General features: G+C 34.3%; 1 protein-coding gene across 1 annotated transcript in view; it reads right to left on the reverse strand.

The window, feature by feature from the left end:
- The window catches only part of RP1 (RP1 axonemal microtubule associated), a 109,195-nt gene that overhangs the window by 36,342 nt on the left and 55,108 nt on the right, over positions 1-17,745 (reverse strand). The window contains exons 18-25 of the mRNA XM_039390437.1: positions 16,609-16,740; positions 11,937-12,139; positions 8,557-8,646; positions 6,457-6,589; positions 6,070-6,221; positions 3,642-3,796; positions 1,146-1,204; positions 784-825 (exon numbers count right to left, since the gene is read on the reverse strand). Coding sequence (XP_039246371.1) covers positions 784-825; positions 1,146-1,204; positions 3,642-3,796; positions 6,070-6,221; positions 6,457-6,589; positions 8,557-8,646; positions 11,937-12,139; positions 16,609-16,740 — 966 coding nt within the window. The remainder of the gene's footprint in view (positions 1-783; positions 826-1,145; positions 1,205-3,641; positions 3,797-6,069; positions 6,222-6,456; positions 6,590-8,556; positions 8,647-11,936; positions 12,140-16,608; positions 16,741-17,745) is intronic.

The raw sequence follows: 17,745 nt of genomic DNA on the forward strand, positions 1-17,745 counted from the left end.
CAGAACAGCTGAAGCACAAAGAGTGATGAACAGACCGCAAATGAATGCCTTCGGAAAAAAGCATAGGCAGGAAGAAAAGATACTTTTGGTTCAAAATAAAGCTTATAATAGTGGGATTCTAGTGTAATTTATAAAATAACTGGGCACACATTTTACTGTTAAACGCCTGCCATAGGAACTCTGTTTAGGACAAGGTATTTATGTCTTTGTGGATATCTTGATTGATACAATAAATTTTGAATAAACATTTTCAAACTTTCTCCCAACACCTTCTAAATCATTGTTCAACCTACAGCATGAAGCACTTCTCACAGCTGAGGAATTCTAATGTGTTATTAAGAAATTTAATTTACTCTGCTCTGGTTGCAGGGACAGAAGAGGCAACCTGAACAAATCTGAAATCACAAGTAGAACAGAAAACAAAAAGTTAATGTTGAGAACAAAACTATATATAGCCCAGGAGAGCTAATCATGTATTAACATATTAACTATAAAAAAATGAAATTAAGATAGATCACCAGTAAGTATTAGAAGAATAAAAATTTTTCAAACAAGCAGAGAAAATTAATACTATGGAAAGAAAAATGACAGAATAAAAAGAAAGCATAAACAAAGTTATTTATTGTTTAAATTAAAATGTGAACCTCAGAGTTTACTAAAATGTATGAATAGTGTGCTGTAATTAATGTTTTAAAATAAATACAAATGGCAACAAATATGTAAAGCAATTAGTTCTGAAACAGAAAATCTTCATTAAAAGAAGAAAACTAGAGCAGCACTTACCATTTGCCTCTTGAATTTTCAGATGCTGATTTTTTTTAAACTCTGCAAAAAAAATAATCTGTTAATAGAGGATCTATCCTTTAACACTAAAGAAAAGGTTTGAAAGAAGAGATGAAAAAGACATTCTGTGTTTTACCCGATACAAGAAAACCCTTTCTCATTCATTCCCTCCTTACTTTCTCACTATCACTTCTAGCAACTATACTATTTAACACAAATTGTGTTCTCTCAGAAATATAGTAAAGGAAGCAGCAAAATGGTTAACTTTGATATTTACAGTGTAAATTCAGCCCAAATTTCTTCAGAGGCAAAAAAATTACAAATTACTGTCCTTATTTCCATAAAGTTACAATAAATCTTACCTTGAGGGTACAGCTCAATTTCTGATTGGATTATACCTTGGGACATAAATGGAATCCACCTAAGAATAAGAAAGAAAATAAGAAAGTAGGTAGGAATCAAATTTTTCTCCACTATATTACCATATAACTGAATGATCCACGTCTGATTTTCCTACTGAATACATATAACAGCAAAGGGTCTCTACTGCTAAAATTTTAGTATTAGATTTGATAGATGTTAAAATAGAAATTATTTGACTCAACAAAGAATTTCATTTGTGCAAACATAAGAGCTTTGTAACTTTAAAATTCACCTCTATCAGATTAGGAGACTCATGTGGCACTACTGTACTTGATCCTATAGCTAAATAGAAGAATATGGCACAGAACATATCTTCAGTACTATGGATTTAGTAGTAAGTATAATTTGTATGTATCTATCACACTATTTCTTAAAATCACTGTTCAGTGTTAAAAACAAAGATGGAACCACATATTGCTCTTCCTTATTCCTCCTACAAATTGGGGACATGTAGATGAGTCTGAAAAAAGACAAATCAAGGCAAACATTTGTTAGGTTTCTTAGTCATGTTACTCAAGGCTATGGATAATTTTGAAACCTTGTTATTCAGAATATGGATCATCAACAGTTTTAGCTTCCTCTTGTTTGGTATAAGATCAGCTGGTTTTTACAGAAAAAAAATGCAGCAAGCTTCTGGGCTGCTGTTTTTTATTTCCTCGGTACACTTCCATGGACTCTCCAGGAATGACCTAAAGCATTCAGTCTCCTATGAAGCCTGTTGGGATTCCAGTATAAGCTGGACAAGTTAAGTCCAGAACAACTTTTGAAGGTTCCTTATTTTTAGTCTTGAAAATATTAGCTGGCCAATCCATAGAAGCACCAGTCCCTAAGAAATAAATTTTGTTTTACTAGACAACTACTTATTTCTATCACTTCTGCTATAACCTGATCACACAGGCATTTTCTGCAATCCTAAATGCTAAAAGGTGTCAGTAACTAGTAAATACTATATAACTGAAGTCAAGTAAGAGCTGTTGGATGTTCAGAAACTAATATCAGATTTTCAAGACAGATAAATGCTTATGTTTCCTTGGATAAATGAGAACAAAGACAGCACTTCGTTCGTATCCTGGATCATAAAACACCTATGTAAAATAAAACTGTGAGGCTGAACATTAATAAACTAAAGAGCTTTCTGAAGAGCCAAAGCTTTCCTCCCTCTTGAATAGAGCACAGTCTTTCAGCTTCACATTTTGCCAACATGGAAGCTACGCCTCACCCCACCACTGACCTATTTTAACCCTTTTTCAGTGGCAGTGTTTCCTTGTAGAAAAGTTAGAAAAAAAGCCACAACTTTTGTTTCTTTTTGGCAGTGTCTATCACAGAATAATTTTTGCTGATCAACATCTGGTGTTAATTACCACAGAATTATACAGCAAAATGTCTGCCATTCATGGTTCTAAGCCATGTTACCCACTGGAGGACAGCTATGACACAGAGTTCATTTTTTGTGTTTGAGGTAGGAAGCTGGCCTAACTTCTCTGTAGAACTTCCATTAGGAAATTTTACCTATATTTTTTTGGAAAGGTAGTAACTACAGCTAGCAACAACAGCTGGTCTGCATCCAAATCTAGTCCAGAGAAATCCTCAGTCTCACACTACTATTTAAAAAATATGTTACTGATCGAAGAAAAATCTCAGTTTTAGAGTTTTACCAAGGTGACACAGCATTTTTATTCCTGTTTTTGAGGATGTGACACCAAGAGCTGCAAGAAGCTGTTCAAGGTTATATAACAAATTCATTAAAATCCAGACAAAATAACTAGGCAACCTGCATTTATTAAATATTATTAATTAAATATTATTTATTCTAGTGCCTTGTCACATAGTCATATTGTTTCTCTACGCTTCCTTCATTTCTCTTGAATGATGCACATAGCCATGAAATAGACTGCAAAGTGGAAACTCTAAATGTGGGATTACCATATTTCTCCAAACATGCAAAATTCAGTATTTCTCAATTGACTTTTAAGATGCTCATTTAATAATCTAAATGGAACAACCACAAAATAATTCTGGGTATCACATTTCTCTCTCTAGCTATGCTGTTGTTCATAAAGAGAGTGAATGCTACTTCTGCACGGCAAATCTGTTTTCTTTCCCATTTAGAAACACACTTAATTTAGAACCTTTTTGTGTGCTTTATCTTTCCTTCCTGAGCGGTAAGTCACACTTACAGCACTGATCCTGATAAGGCTGTACTCTGCAATCTAGTGACATAAACGCTATATAAGCATTTAACCTTTGCTATGGACCATACAGCACATTAACTGAAGCAATCTGTTCTGGAACAACACATGTTATGGGTTTAATGAAACTGCAAAATAATCCAAATTTGTCTTTCCCCAAAAAACTCACATTTAATACAGTGACTGACATAACACTTTTAGTAATATATGCTGAGGAGTATTTAAGATTGTTATTGTAAACACTACCTTTCACAATTGAAAACATATTCTGAGTTGCTGGAGGCTTCTCTGACAACGATTTTATCACAGTACCAGTACTGGGGCTTGGTATTGGCCTCACAGCGCAACAGCACCTTCTGCAGCTTCCCAAGAGATACAGCTTCCACTTCAAAAACATTGACCTGGAGGACAGAGGAGACAGCACTGTGCAATTTGCCACTACTAAGGCAGGCTGAAAACCGACATGCTTTAAAAGCCTGATTAACTCTCACAATGTACAGATTCCCATTGATTTTAATGACAGCTGGACTGTATCCAAACATTTTGGATCTGAAAAGTTAAATGTCGTTTAGTGACATATCAGAGTAAATGAGAAATCACAACTGAAGTCAAGCTGTAGTAATAATCCCAAATAAATTGTTTTTTTCAGCCATCATCCAAAACACTGCACACACCCTTCAATATTGTTTCAATACCTTGCCATTTCCATTACTCTTCTCTAGATAAGAATGAGTTGAAGCTGTTATTTCCCTTGCTGATATTTATTTGAAACACACTTTCTCATCCTTTTCTCTTTTTTTATCTCACCTCCTCTATTTACATTTTATTCTGCTGAAGGAAACTGAAATTTGACATGCCACTCTCCCCTTGTTATCCATTTAGGTTTGTGCTTACAGTTGGAAAAGATTGTTTTCATAGGAGCATGAAGCTGATCAGGTTCAGGTTGATGATTTTCTGCCACAGTAAAAAGTGTACAGATTTCTCTCTCTGAATGTAATGGTCCAGATCACTCTTCTCAGTAAAAAGAAAATGAAGGAAAGAAATACACTGGAAAATTCATATCTATAAAGTTCTCAGTCCTTGGCAAATGGCAGAATTGAGACTGCCTGTGCAACACTAGTTATCCCTTGTGTATAGGTAATATATGATCACAAGCTATTCTCTCTGAAAGATTCCTGCCTCAACGTGTGCACGGGAGGACTGCAGTTTTTCAGTATTTCTGTTTATCCTCATTATCTTTATGACTCTATGCATTATTTACAGCAATTCACCCAAAGAGCTCAGTGAAACAGAACTGATTTCCCCAATGACTTCACCTTTGAACTTCTTCCAAAGCACCCCAGTTTTCTATAAATGTTAAATCTGTGGTGGTTTTTTTTTTGAAAGGCCATCTTCATATTAATTCAATTTACCTATATAGTTAAATCACGGAGTTTATTGCCAAAAGCTGCCAAAGATGCAAAGTGCTTTGGGTGCTCAACTGAGAAACGGAGGGGTGAATTTATTGACATTTCAAAAAGCTTCCTAGGTACAGAGCAGAATTCTATTTGAACAAATCTCAGTTACAGCTATGGCTCTTCAGAAAAAATTAAACAGGTTATTCAGCAAAAGATAAGCGTGAAAAAAGTGGTCGTCCAGCAAAGCTTTAAGTGATCTGTCCAATATAATGTAGAATATCTGTGGCAGGGATGAAATCAAGTTGTTCAAGTCAGCACTCAACTGCCTCTGCCATAAAATGAGGTATCCCAGTCCCTGTTCTGCTGCTCTAAACAATCCACTGTCTCATTCACCCATTTCCATAACAAAGTGCACTTTGAACCATTCCTCTTAGCCGCTGTATAAATAATAAGCTGAATTTACTATCAATCTGGCTAGAATAATGCCCCCCAGAAAATTCCACTTAAATTCTGAATTTTAATTTGAATAGAACTTTATCTCTCATACATTAGTAATGGCATAAAATATAGATTTTAAAATAGTATAGATACATTTGAAGTTTCCCAGTGGGTTATCACTATTCTTAGAATTTTAGAGATTGCTTTTTGTTTTGTAAGTAAGTGTTCCAATAACAGCTTGATACTCTTGGTTATACATACAAATGTTAATCCTCAATAGCTCACGAAGGAAGAAACAGGCTTGATAGAAGGTCACAAGAAGGCTACTGGCAGAGTTAACACTAAATTTAGTAGCTCCTGAAATTCAACCATACTGCAGAAAATCAGGCTGATAAAAATACTTTATTTATGGAGGAGCTAAGACATAATTAATTGAAAGAAAAATGACTTCAGATCCCTCCTGTATTAAAGCTACATTATTAGACATTAAAAGAAATAAATAACAAACAGATCTACTAAGATCTGACATCATGGAACAATTTCTGTACACAGATTTGGAGCCAGCTGTAACTCATCATACCTTGAAAGGATATGTTTTAAATTCATAGGCAGTTCTTCTCATCATCCTGAGATGGGGGCCTCAAATAATTTTTCTTTCCTTTTTTCTGCCTGTGTTTTTATTCACTCTAGTAATTCCTGGATCAGTAGAAGACTATTTTCCTTAGTTCTTTATTTTGATAAACCTCTGTGATTTTTTTTTTTTAATTAGGAACCTGTTAAGACCTGTATAAGTTATTAATTATGCTTTTATGGCTAAGCAAATTGTATTTCAGACTTACCATTCTTCTCTGAAATGTCACTGGCATACCAGTTTTATGCAGAAGTCTTAGACCAGAATCTCCTCTTTTTCCATAGATGCACAAATAAACTGCAGTATCTGTATCAGCATGCTCCAAGTCACCGGTGTAGACATAAACATGGTATAAAACAACTTCCAAAAATAACCAAAAGAAGAAAATGCAAGTTACATGTAATCACAATTAGTTTTACTCACTATTATAGCTTAGTGATAACAACGCCAGCAAGTCTGATTTGTACTTAATTTTCTGGAATATACTCCAGAAATGAGTCCAACTATCTGCTTTTAAGACTGCTAAGACCACAATTCAGATGCCATTAATGTTGAAAACCAGATGATTAGTATATACATAACTGTACACACATACTTGGATAGATAGGTTTTCCAGCTTCCACTACTGGAAGTTCACAGAGAAATCCTCTGCCATCACAATTCTTTGATAACCGTGTGTTTGCTGGAAAATTCAGTGTTTTCTTGCTCTTTAGATGTTGCAGTGTCACCTGGAGAAGAAGCAATTCCAACTATGACTCAGTACACTCTTTTCAGTGCCATGCTTCTCAACAGCAAAACATGGTTTTGTACTTTTTTTTTTCTATCTCAGAAAACAATAACACAAATTGCAGTATCAAAATATATTTATTTTGGCCGCTACTTTGCAACAAACAAATCTGTAACTGAAATTTGTGGGTTTGCCATTAGAAATATTACCAAGTCTGATTTCTGTCCATGAATCATCTCTATGTAACACTGCCTGGAGTACTGAAGACTGAAAATCTTCTGATAGGTGATGTTAGGTCAGACTGAGCTTTTGGAAGATGTGGAAAGATTGACACATTTTTTATTTTAAAATGAAAACAGGATGAAACTCATCATCTACATCCTTCTGAAATTTGGCAAGTAGAGGATATGTTGAAATCTTAAATCAATTTGTATTATATTTGGCTCTTTTACAGCAGAAAAAAAGACAACCTGTGTACCACCACCCTCTATATATTCCTCTGAAGACGATTAGAATTCAAATTCTCAAGCTATTTGCCTATGTACATTTTGATAGCTGTCTTACTTGTTTCCTATAACTAAAAGTCATTACTATCTTCTATGAAAACAGTTTTTATTAGTCTTGAATTACAAGAATGTTTACTAAAGGTTTTTTCCATAGGCCTTGACTACCAAAAGGAAAGCAGTGCCAAAAATTATCTTTCTGCAGTTGTACTTCGAGTGTGCATATAATATGCATAAGCCTTGCAAACAAAATTATGAAAACAAGTATTTATATCCAAATTCTAAGACTTAGGAAATCGGAGCAAAAGATACCTTTTTCTCAGTTTCCCAATAAAATATTATGTCAAGTAAAATGAACACTGCTTTTAACACCAAAGCATGTATTTATTCTAATATGAAATACTTTGGCAGCACTGATTCCTAATCTCCAATATTTATTGGCAGAGCTCCCCCTGCTGATTCATAACAATTGCAAATATTAACTGCTTTGTCAGAAAAACACAGCTCTCAACATGATTACTTTTTCTCTGTGAAAAGAAATATTTGAAATCCCAGACTTACCCCATGAAATTTGGAACAAAATATTAAAGAAATATTTTGTAATCACCAGGCTGGAAAGTAGGACTCCTGTAATCATTTGAGCAACTGAAATATTTATACTTACATTCAATTTTGGTACAGTTACAGATGAGAGCTTTATGTTAATGTAAAAAATCTGTTATTACTGTCTAATTCTGGTTGTCTAAATCAGGCTTTTTAAGATTACTCAAATGACAAAGAATAAACTTGTTTCCTTTACAGATTCAAAGAAACAGAAGACAAATATTTATCCCAGTTCTGAAATAAATTTTATATGGGTGTCAGTGTTAACAAGAATTTCTCATAAATTAAATCTGGTGAGCATCCCTAAACAACACGAGAAAAATAGAGCTAAAACAAAACAAAGAAGAAGACTTAATTCACCCAATTGAAAAAAATTAGCAGGGTTTTTTTTCCCTTGAAAATGATCATAATTGTGAGCTGTGGTGGGGCCCATTAGAAGTTACTTAGCCTACTCTTAAGCAAACCTTGTTCATTCCTTGCATGTAGTTGTCATGTAATAATTCCTGCATCATTTTCAATCTTTCAGAACTGGAATTTATAGCTAAAACAGACACTGAACAGTACAAACAAGCTTTGAGAAAGTAAAACTTGGTTGAGCCCAGCAATAAAAGACACAATAAAATTGGTGTCTTCATGAATTAGGAATAATTGCAAAATAATCTTACATATTTCCATCTCTTAGGAGATGGACTGTGTCAGTGTTTTTGTCATCTCTAAAGCAACCTAAGAACACAAAGCAATAATAACTTATCCCAATCAGCATTTATTGATTCATGAAGCTATGGCTTTATGGAAAGATGGGCCTTTAATTCACATAAAAATTAATAAAATGGGAAAAAAATCAACATTAAAAAAATCTTACCCTTTGTAAGTTCCACTCTGATTGTTCATTTGGTAATCCATCAAATTCAATTCTTATCTTGTAGATTTTCCCAATGCTTTTTATTTCAACCTGAATAAAGTCAGAACAATACAATGTATAACTACATAAAATTACATACATTTCTTTGCATTGGTTTGAGATTTCCTTGAACCATGGTAGCATCTGAGTGTACAGGAACAGCACATAATATTTGATTGGCAGATTTTGGGGTACAGAATCCAGAAAAGAGACTGCTTATGTTTTGTCTGAGCAGATTTCTGTCTGAGCCCCAGTTTGACCAGACATAGCCTAGTGGAACCACAATGCTTGCCAGGAAAATGATTTGGCAGATATTTGAACTCTTCAAAGTTTGAAGAGTACAAAAAGTTGGTCAGGGTCATTCATGAGAGCAACAAGGAATACAAAATTATATCCTCTAAACTACAGGTCACAAATCTTTCATAATGCAACACGGTAATATCACCATAAACCTTAGTATGTCAAAATGAAGGATATAAAAAGAGTAAGCTCCCAAAAGCTGGCAGAACATCTGCAGAACTTTGGACGTCACCAATACTACCTTTTCCTTCTGACTATGATTTGTATTCATTCACATTTTCTTTGCACTTTCAAGCATTATATGTGCTCTTATGAAAACTAACATCTTCAAACAACTCTATCTTCAAAACTTCAAATGAATGCCCACTTTGAATTTAACCATTATTTAAAGCAAACATAAAAAATTTTAAATCTTTTGTAAGGCACTGCTACGAAAGGAAAAGTGTGTTATCGTGCTATTTCTCAAATAATAATTCTATTCATAAAAAGTTGGTAACAGCCTATTCCTCTCCATCATTTACATCCTATTTACATTGTACAAAAATTGTTTTCATTCTTTTAGAAACACATGCTAGCACATTATCAACCCAGTCTTTATCTTCACTAATAAAAAGTGCTCTTCTCTTTTTGGAGGTCAGAATTACCTCATTTCCTATATCAGCTTTTGGCTTTTTGCGCTTCTGTAGAATAAATTTTCGCATTATAGTCACAGCATTGCCATGCTTTAGTCAAAGAGTTCTGAAATCAAACAACTTTTAACTTCGATTTCCTGAACATTGAAATGCATATTGAAATCTCTCGGTGGTTGTTTGAGAAAGAATCTGTGGGTTTAACACCTGCTATTTGTATTGGTATAGTTGTTACATCAACTTGAATTTCATGAACAAAATTTCATTAACAAAATAAATGCAACACTGATGTGACAATATATTCCCTCTCTTTACCGGTGGATTAAAAAATTAACTTTGCTTTGCTCTGTTAAGTCAGATTCTGATAGCCTTGCTTATGCTGCATAATATTTCTCTCTAAAAGTAGTCTTATTAGAGGTGACCCGGAGACTTTGGGATTAAAGCAGTAGTAAAGTAAGGGTATATATTCAGCTTGACTGAAAAAACAGCTATTGTCCTTTTCCCCATTTCACAAAAAAACTAACCCAGTTCTCAATAATATGGGATGTGGTCTTCTCATTCATAGAGCAGGTATTCACTGAATATACAATGTTATCATATTGTCTGTTTATTCTAATGAATCCCTCTTTAGACTTACATGACAATTTAGAGTTACATGATAATTTCATGTATCAACACAAAACAAAATGTAGCAGACTTTCACAGAATGAAAAGAGTGATTTCTGCCTCAAACAAGTAGAGGTCTTCCGGAAGAAACACTCTGGTAAGCTTGATTTTTCTCATGCACAATCCTAAGAAGGATTAGACAGGCAATGACTACTTACATGGGTAAGATAAGAAAGGGAAGGTCATATATGAATGGTTTTCATTTCTCAGGATAGTTCTACTCAAGTTTTTCATAGTTGAGCATATTACTGATAAAGTGAAATGTTAAAGATTTTTACACTGATTCCAAATTGTCTTATTACAGCCTTTCAGAAACTGCTTTCTTACTATAACTCCTGGCCAGAGCTACAATTAAGTTGACTATGTTGAAAAATAAAATTTGGTATCCTCTGCTCTAGAATATATCAGTGAAAACATATCAAGTTTATGGAAATGGTAAGAAGAAGAAGATGAAATTTTTTTTTTTGTCTTACATTCCTATCCTCATTTCAAGACCTACTCTGTTAAACAAGTACAGGACAAAGCTTAAAGAGAAAAAATAGAAGAAAGAGCTGTTACTCATGGGCCTTTTCTTTCTTTCTTTATCTACTTCAGACTAAAGAGTGAAAAGCATTTCAGTGACATTTGCCATTTCCTGCCTGAAAGCAACAGTGTCAGGGTGATGTAAAGAATCATAGTAGTAGCTCCAGGTGCTGAGAGAAAAATTCTGCTCTCTCACAAGATCAATATCTGCAGCACACAGCCATAATGGACCATATCTATTTTAGAGAAGAGAAATTGGTCCATCTCTTCAGAATGTATGGATTAACTTTGCAAACATGCCATTACCCAAAATTGCTTATAAATTATTTACTAATTAGGAGAACAAGATTGACTGTGGATCATAATATATAGCCTATATGCTCAGAAAATGAACTTTATGATAGGTTATCTTCCTGCCTATGCCCTATTCATAGAGAGCATTATTATTAATATTATTGACATTAACAATCTTGGGTTGTGCCAAGTTTTTATTAGAGGAGTTGAGGAGTGCAGAAAAAAAAAATGTGAAGAATGTAACTTCTGCTTTAGTTAGCTGAGGACAGCAATGTTACATGCATCTCAGACAGAAAGATCTAAGCAAAACATAAATTTTAATGCCTTTGGTAATTTCCTCTCAGCCTACCTAGACACAATTTCCTCATTACAATAGAGGTGGGGTCATCCTTAAATTATAGCATAAACCCTGAGTTTTCATGACATGATCAAATGTAGTTTTCATTGGACTCTTACTTGTTCCATGGGTAAATCTGGCCCTTTGGTCATTTATAATATGGCAGCACTAAAAAGGGTTTTCTTCCTTAATTGAACCAGTTCCACAGCATACATTTTATAGTATGCTTTGAAAACTGTATACCTGAAGATTTAATTACTAAATGATATGCTAGTCTTACATCAGGCACGGTTCATCTAGAAATGAATAGTTTTTAAAGCTAGTTTCAAATTAATTGCCTTAAAGAAATCAATGTACTTCTGCAGTTATTTCCTTTGGTCAACTATATGAGAGAGGGGCTTTAAAAGAAAGCGTATTTCTTCTGTTGCTTACGATATATAACAAGCTGATTTAATACACAATTCATGGAGATTAGATACAGATTTATTTTATAGCGTATATATATAGGAGAAAAACATTTTTTCTTTTCACATGACAGAATAATCCTTGGAAAGGTCTACATTAAAATAATGTTCTTAGCCTTCATTAGCTACCTGAAATTCGTCTTCCTGCCTGGGAAGAAACAGCTGCTTCCTGTTGTCCTCGCCAAGAGTTATTGGTCCAGCTACTCCTCTGTCTCCATATATCCAGAGAGCAACATTCGCTTCAGTTCCTGCATTTCCTGTCAGTATTGACACTTTCCATTCATCATCTGAAGGAAGGGGATGCTCACCACCTTGGGGATTTCTCATTTCCTCTGTGAAATACAGAATATTTGTGGGAGACGACAATTGACATGAAACTTCCAGTTGCTGTTGTAACTTCAGTACATAAAGAGGCCATAACAGCAGGGGGATTGTATTTTTTCATGGCAAGTGAGACAGTCTGAAAAGATTGTTTTATGTTTCTTGTCTAGACCAAAATGTGCTGATTAGCTGAGCAACAAGAATCAACTGGAAAAATAACAAGTTATCTCTCGCATGCATTATCATCATAGTCTTTATACATATTCTGGAGTAGAGTAAGGATGCTATGATGCAGAACTATGACCATTAAATTGACATTTTTGATTCCTTAGTCTGGCATTTAGAAATTAATAGAATTACTCCTCTAATGCCTTGTGTTGGGACATGATTAGCAGAGTCACATATCTGGGAATAGAGACAATTTGCATTTCGAATTTAAAAAAAAAAAATCAGGAAATTATCTTTCTTCAAGTTAAATATTAACTAAATACTGTAAAATAAATCAAAAAGGAGCTCAATATATCCTTGCCTAACCATACGTATGCATACAGTGCCAACATTTGGTCTAAGGCAGGCTGTACATGAATGAGACAATAACAGCACAGAACCACTTTATGAATAAATTTCACAGCTTTAACGGCTGAGCAAATATAATTTTGGAAAACATAGGCTTCACTTTAGAATAGCACCTAGTGGTTTTCTATCTACCTTTAAGAGAAATATATATATATATGCAGAGATGTCAAATTATACCTCTGCATATGTGATATGAAAAAACAGATTCTGTTAGGCTAAAGGAATTGGGTTTGAGTATTCTAGTCAAAGTGGAGTTTACAAAGATCAGATGGCTGGAACAGTACTTTTGAATAACTAAACCACTGACCATGGAATGCTCCCCAAAAAAGGGAGTACTTGCTGACAAGAATTTATAGTCTATTCTGACACGGGAGGCAGATATAAATCCTAAATTTGAAAAAATGAACTTACACATTGTCTATGTACTGTGTCCTCCAGGGATTCCCAAACTGTTCAATTTGAGAACTCCTTTTCATGTGACTGTAAAGAGACTTTTTAATATGCCACCAATATAAATTTGTTGAAGAATTCCCAAAACATCACTGTGCATGTTTCTGCTGCACTACATAAGTTATGTACTGCTATTAGAGTCTTTTTTTTTTATTTCCTTGATTAAAATACTGCACTAGGTTTCTCTGGGATGGAGTTTTTCCCTTGGCTTATTAAACTGCCCTTACATCAAAGGAAAAAACAAACAAATAAACAAACCTACAATCAAAAAACCTGAAAAAACAAAACCCCCCCAAAAAAACAAAAACAAACAAACAAACAAACAAACAAAAAACACAAAAAAAAACACACAACAAAACAAAACCAAAAAAACTCCCAAACTATGCAAAAGCTATCCCTCACTAACAGTAGAATGATACCCAACTAGTCCCAGAGGAATGACTATTTTGAAAAAACTCTGCTCCAGTTCTATTTGTGAGCATGGCAATATAAGGGACAATATCTCTTTGGTCAGTTGGGGTTAGCGCAGAGTGAGCAGAGATGGATGGACTCTGCTCTGCAAGTGATGCTCAGCAGCAGCTGAAACTCTGGTGTGTTATCAACACTGCTTTGGTTACCAGTCTAAAACACAGCATCAGACAGACTGCTAGGAAGAATATAAGGTTCATCCCAGCCAAGCCCAGTACAAATATTAAAAAAATAAAGCAATACCTATGATGGAAATTTGCAAAATTTATCTGATTCTGCTTTGTTGCTAGCATTAAAAAATAAGTTTGAATCCTTGAGACTTGCTTCTTAATAAACTTTTATGAGCAATAAATCCCACATCTTGATGAATCACTGCTGAAGCAAATTGGGTAAGTGAAGAAGCGTTGATTCAATACTTCATGTTCCCTTTAAATTTCCTCAAATGCACTTTTATGATATTAAGCAAATGCTTTTTTCTTTCTTCTTAAAAATTGAAATAACGGAACTACAACAAAATAATTGCTCTGGTATAACAAATATTTTTGAGAATTTGACTATACAAGTTTCTGTAACTTTAGTTACCTAACTTCTTACTTGTAACTCAGAAATCTAGAGTTCCTTCCAGCTATCTAAAACCATCTCTTTCTTACAGCAAAGAGATTAAAATGTTCATAAAATGCACAGATATTCAAGAAACATAAGGAATCCCAGGCTACTCCATGTACTTAGGACAAGAATTCCATACTCTGGTGACTGCTACCCAAAGCAGTTACTGCAACCTCAAACTACTACCACTTGGAATAATTTTAATGCATAAACAATTCACAGACTTAGAATGCTTTTTGCCTCATAATTTACTGGCTCTTCTTACAAATGGAAATTGGTTGCATTGATTTGCTACAGGCTAAAAATATTGCTGTCTGAAAAGAGGATTTGATGGTTACCCTGCATTAGTCATGAGAGTTTACACACTTCATGACACCATGCTGTAAATCTATTGCAATAAAAATTCATTCTGACAGGCCTGCATGAGAATGATGAAGTCACAACCCTTCACACATTATTTCATAAAAATAACCTTTTTTTAAATTTACTTATCCTAAATCTAACATAAAAAGAAAATTATTTTGTCTCAGAATACCGTTTGATTGAGTGACACTTTTAAAATGAACCATCAGAAAAATTAATCTCTAGAGCAAAAGTTTGGGCAATAAAGTTGATGTATTTTTATTATACCTGTGTGTATCATTCTTTCCAAAGTTAACTGAGTGGAAATGAGATCAGATTTTATTTGATTCTTATTTGCTTTTGTAAGTAAAATATATTAAAAAATTAACAGCACCTAATAGTACACCAGGCATACAGGAAAGGAACACAGAGGATACAGAGAGCATTTCTCAGAGGTACATTTTGTTAATACCAAACCACAGAGATGTTCTCGAGGTCACAGACTGCTTTTGTGTCATGGAAGCTAATGACACCTGAGCTGTTAAGTAGAAGCTGTGACCTGACATCCTCTCTATACAGTGAAAGAAGTTTCTTGAGGAACATTGCACTCATACTGCAACAGGAGAAGCCCCAACTGCTGTAGCACAGTTTCCAGTTCAATTAATCCTAAATCAATTATTATTTGTGAAAACAGAAACCAAAACACAGGTTAGCAGACACAGACATAAAAATGATGGATTTAATTTGCCCTGAGTTTGACTGCTAAGCCTACTGCTGGACTGTATACTCAGTACAAACATCACCCTTTTTCAAATGCTAACTGGGAGTAAAAAAAGCAAATGAGAATTTAATGAATATGAGTTTAAAAATCAAGGTTCAGCTGTACATATCAAAAGATAGTTACCTTTAAAGTATTTTGAGTGAAATTTTGAGTGAAAATATCTTACTAAAAATGACCATTTTCATGGAAGGGCAGAGTACCTTTGATATTTCTATTTATTTAGCACAAGCAGAGTCCACATTTATGAATGCCAGAAAAACTACTTACAAAGTGCTATAGACTCTATGTAACCAATTTCACTGCAGATATTGCTTTTATAAAAGGATCCTTTGTATCCAACCCTAAAAACATCCAGCTGCTTTGAAAACAGGTTAAATGGCTTGTGTATTATTGCCATGTGTTTCCAACACAGCATATCTCATCACTTGCTGACAACCCACAACACTTTGGGAAGGCTTAGTGACACAGTGATACAATATGAAGTCTGACAGATTAGAAAGTGGGTGGTTTTGAGCTAAAAACGGAAACAACATTGCCAGAAATAAATAACAGTAATTGATAATGATTCACACCTATGTCTGGAATTTAACCATCCTCACTCTTTAAGAGATTAATCATTCCCTGTTTTGTTTAGTTGTGTAGTTCCTTAATCACATTTTGTTTTGTTACTAGGATGATGAATATTTCTAAAACTGTTGTCTTAGACCTTTTATGCTACTTCTAAACCACAATATGTAGCTAAAGAAGAAAGCAGTTTATTCTAGAAAAACACATCACTCCAGAAGGATGACCAGAACTTTGTTTATCTGTTCCTACCTGCCAAAACATAGGTATAAAGCTAGAATGCAATGAACCAAAGAACCAAAGTCTTCTTTTCTCCAGTGAACCAAAAAGCTGAAAACATGAGTGTGCGAGACAGTATAAATAAGAAATATTCCATTACTTTCAGCAAGCTTTAAATTGGCCTCTGCACCATAACAACCCCTTAATTTCCACGGAAATAGTCCTCAGATAGATTACTAGTTCCTTGAAAAAAAAGTAATGCAAAGTTATTCAGTTTACTGATTGCTACCTTTTCAATAAACCTCCTCTTAAAAAAACAATGACTGGCAATGTGTTTTATGTTGCATGTATGCCTGCATGATTCAACAATCTAGAAAAGTCATTCATTGTCCTTCTTGAGATAAGTGTCTGCAAGCATGTACAGAAAGCAGGCTTAACACCTGTATCACGACTAGTTTGTAACCTGTCACTTACTGGAGGATGGGGGAGTTGAAGGGCTTTGAGATACCAGCTTCTGGGCTTTTCCTGGTTGGAGTTGAGATTCTCTGAAGTCTTTCTTCTCTTGATTGGGTGCTGCAGAGGTTCCCATAGGTTCTTCCCGGCCAACTAAAACAATGAAATATAAATTCTGTCACTAGCTACAAGCCTTTTGCTTTTTCTTGCTCAGAAACTACTAAAAGATCTCATTATTATTCAACAGAGTAGATATCAAAATCTTTTCTCTATATATTGCACAGCTAGAAGCAATAGGATTTTATTGTTAGCAGAATGCCACAAGAAGTGGAAAAAAAATCAGGCATGCCAATTAAAGTCCATTCCATGCTTTGAAAATCTAAGTAAAAATTTAACAATGATGTATGAATAAAATGACTTGTTAAAATGTAGCTTTCCTCAAAATAAACTTCTCCACCTCCACGATGTTTCCTTTCTTAAGAGTGGGAATGCTGAAATGAAAACTGCTAGAGGCCATTTGAATAATATGAAGCAAATTGATATTGTTAAGATGAAGCAAACAGAAAATATTTATTGCTGGCATAGAAAATATTAGCTCCTTTTTATATTCCTTTTACTGAACAACAAGGATTCAGAAGAGTTGAAGCCTGTAACAAAGTAACATTTAGCTTTATTTTGTGACATTTCTATCAAAAACACTGCTCTTCCAAAATCTAACAAGGGAAAATAATTTCCTCATTTCTATGAGGACACAGTGATCAAAATATTTTTTTCACCTTGAAGCAAATAGGGACTGAACAGTAGGAATGCCATTGCAGTGACTTTCATAAGGCTTCTCTGTGTCTTGATCACAATACACATAGAGCAATTAGTAAGACTAGTTGTATGTTTTGATACTTTCTCTTTGCATTCAGGATAAGCTTGTTCCACTTGTGTTTGGAAAAAATCTGACCAGCTTCTCAGTTTCAAACTGATGTCCAGTTTAGCCTTTCCATGAGATGTTTCATTTCTTGATCTCTGTAGTCATGTCCACCAGATAAGAATATGGTTTATGTAGAATAGCACTCCCTGCAGTTATAATCTCAGCTGGTTATCTTTGGTAACCAATTTTTCACCAAATTAGAAACATCATTCTCTTGCAGGAGAAAAGACAAGCAG

The sequence above is a fragment of the Pipra filicauda genome, unplaced genomic scaffold (assembly GCF_003945595.2).
Source record: "Pipra filicauda isolate LSUMZ 115617 unplaced genomic scaffold, ASM394559v2 scaffold81_size6448238_pilon, whole genome shotgun sequence".
Taxonomy (NCBI): Eukaryota; Metazoa; Chordata; class Aves; order Passeriformes; family Pipridae; genus Pipra; species Pipra filicauda.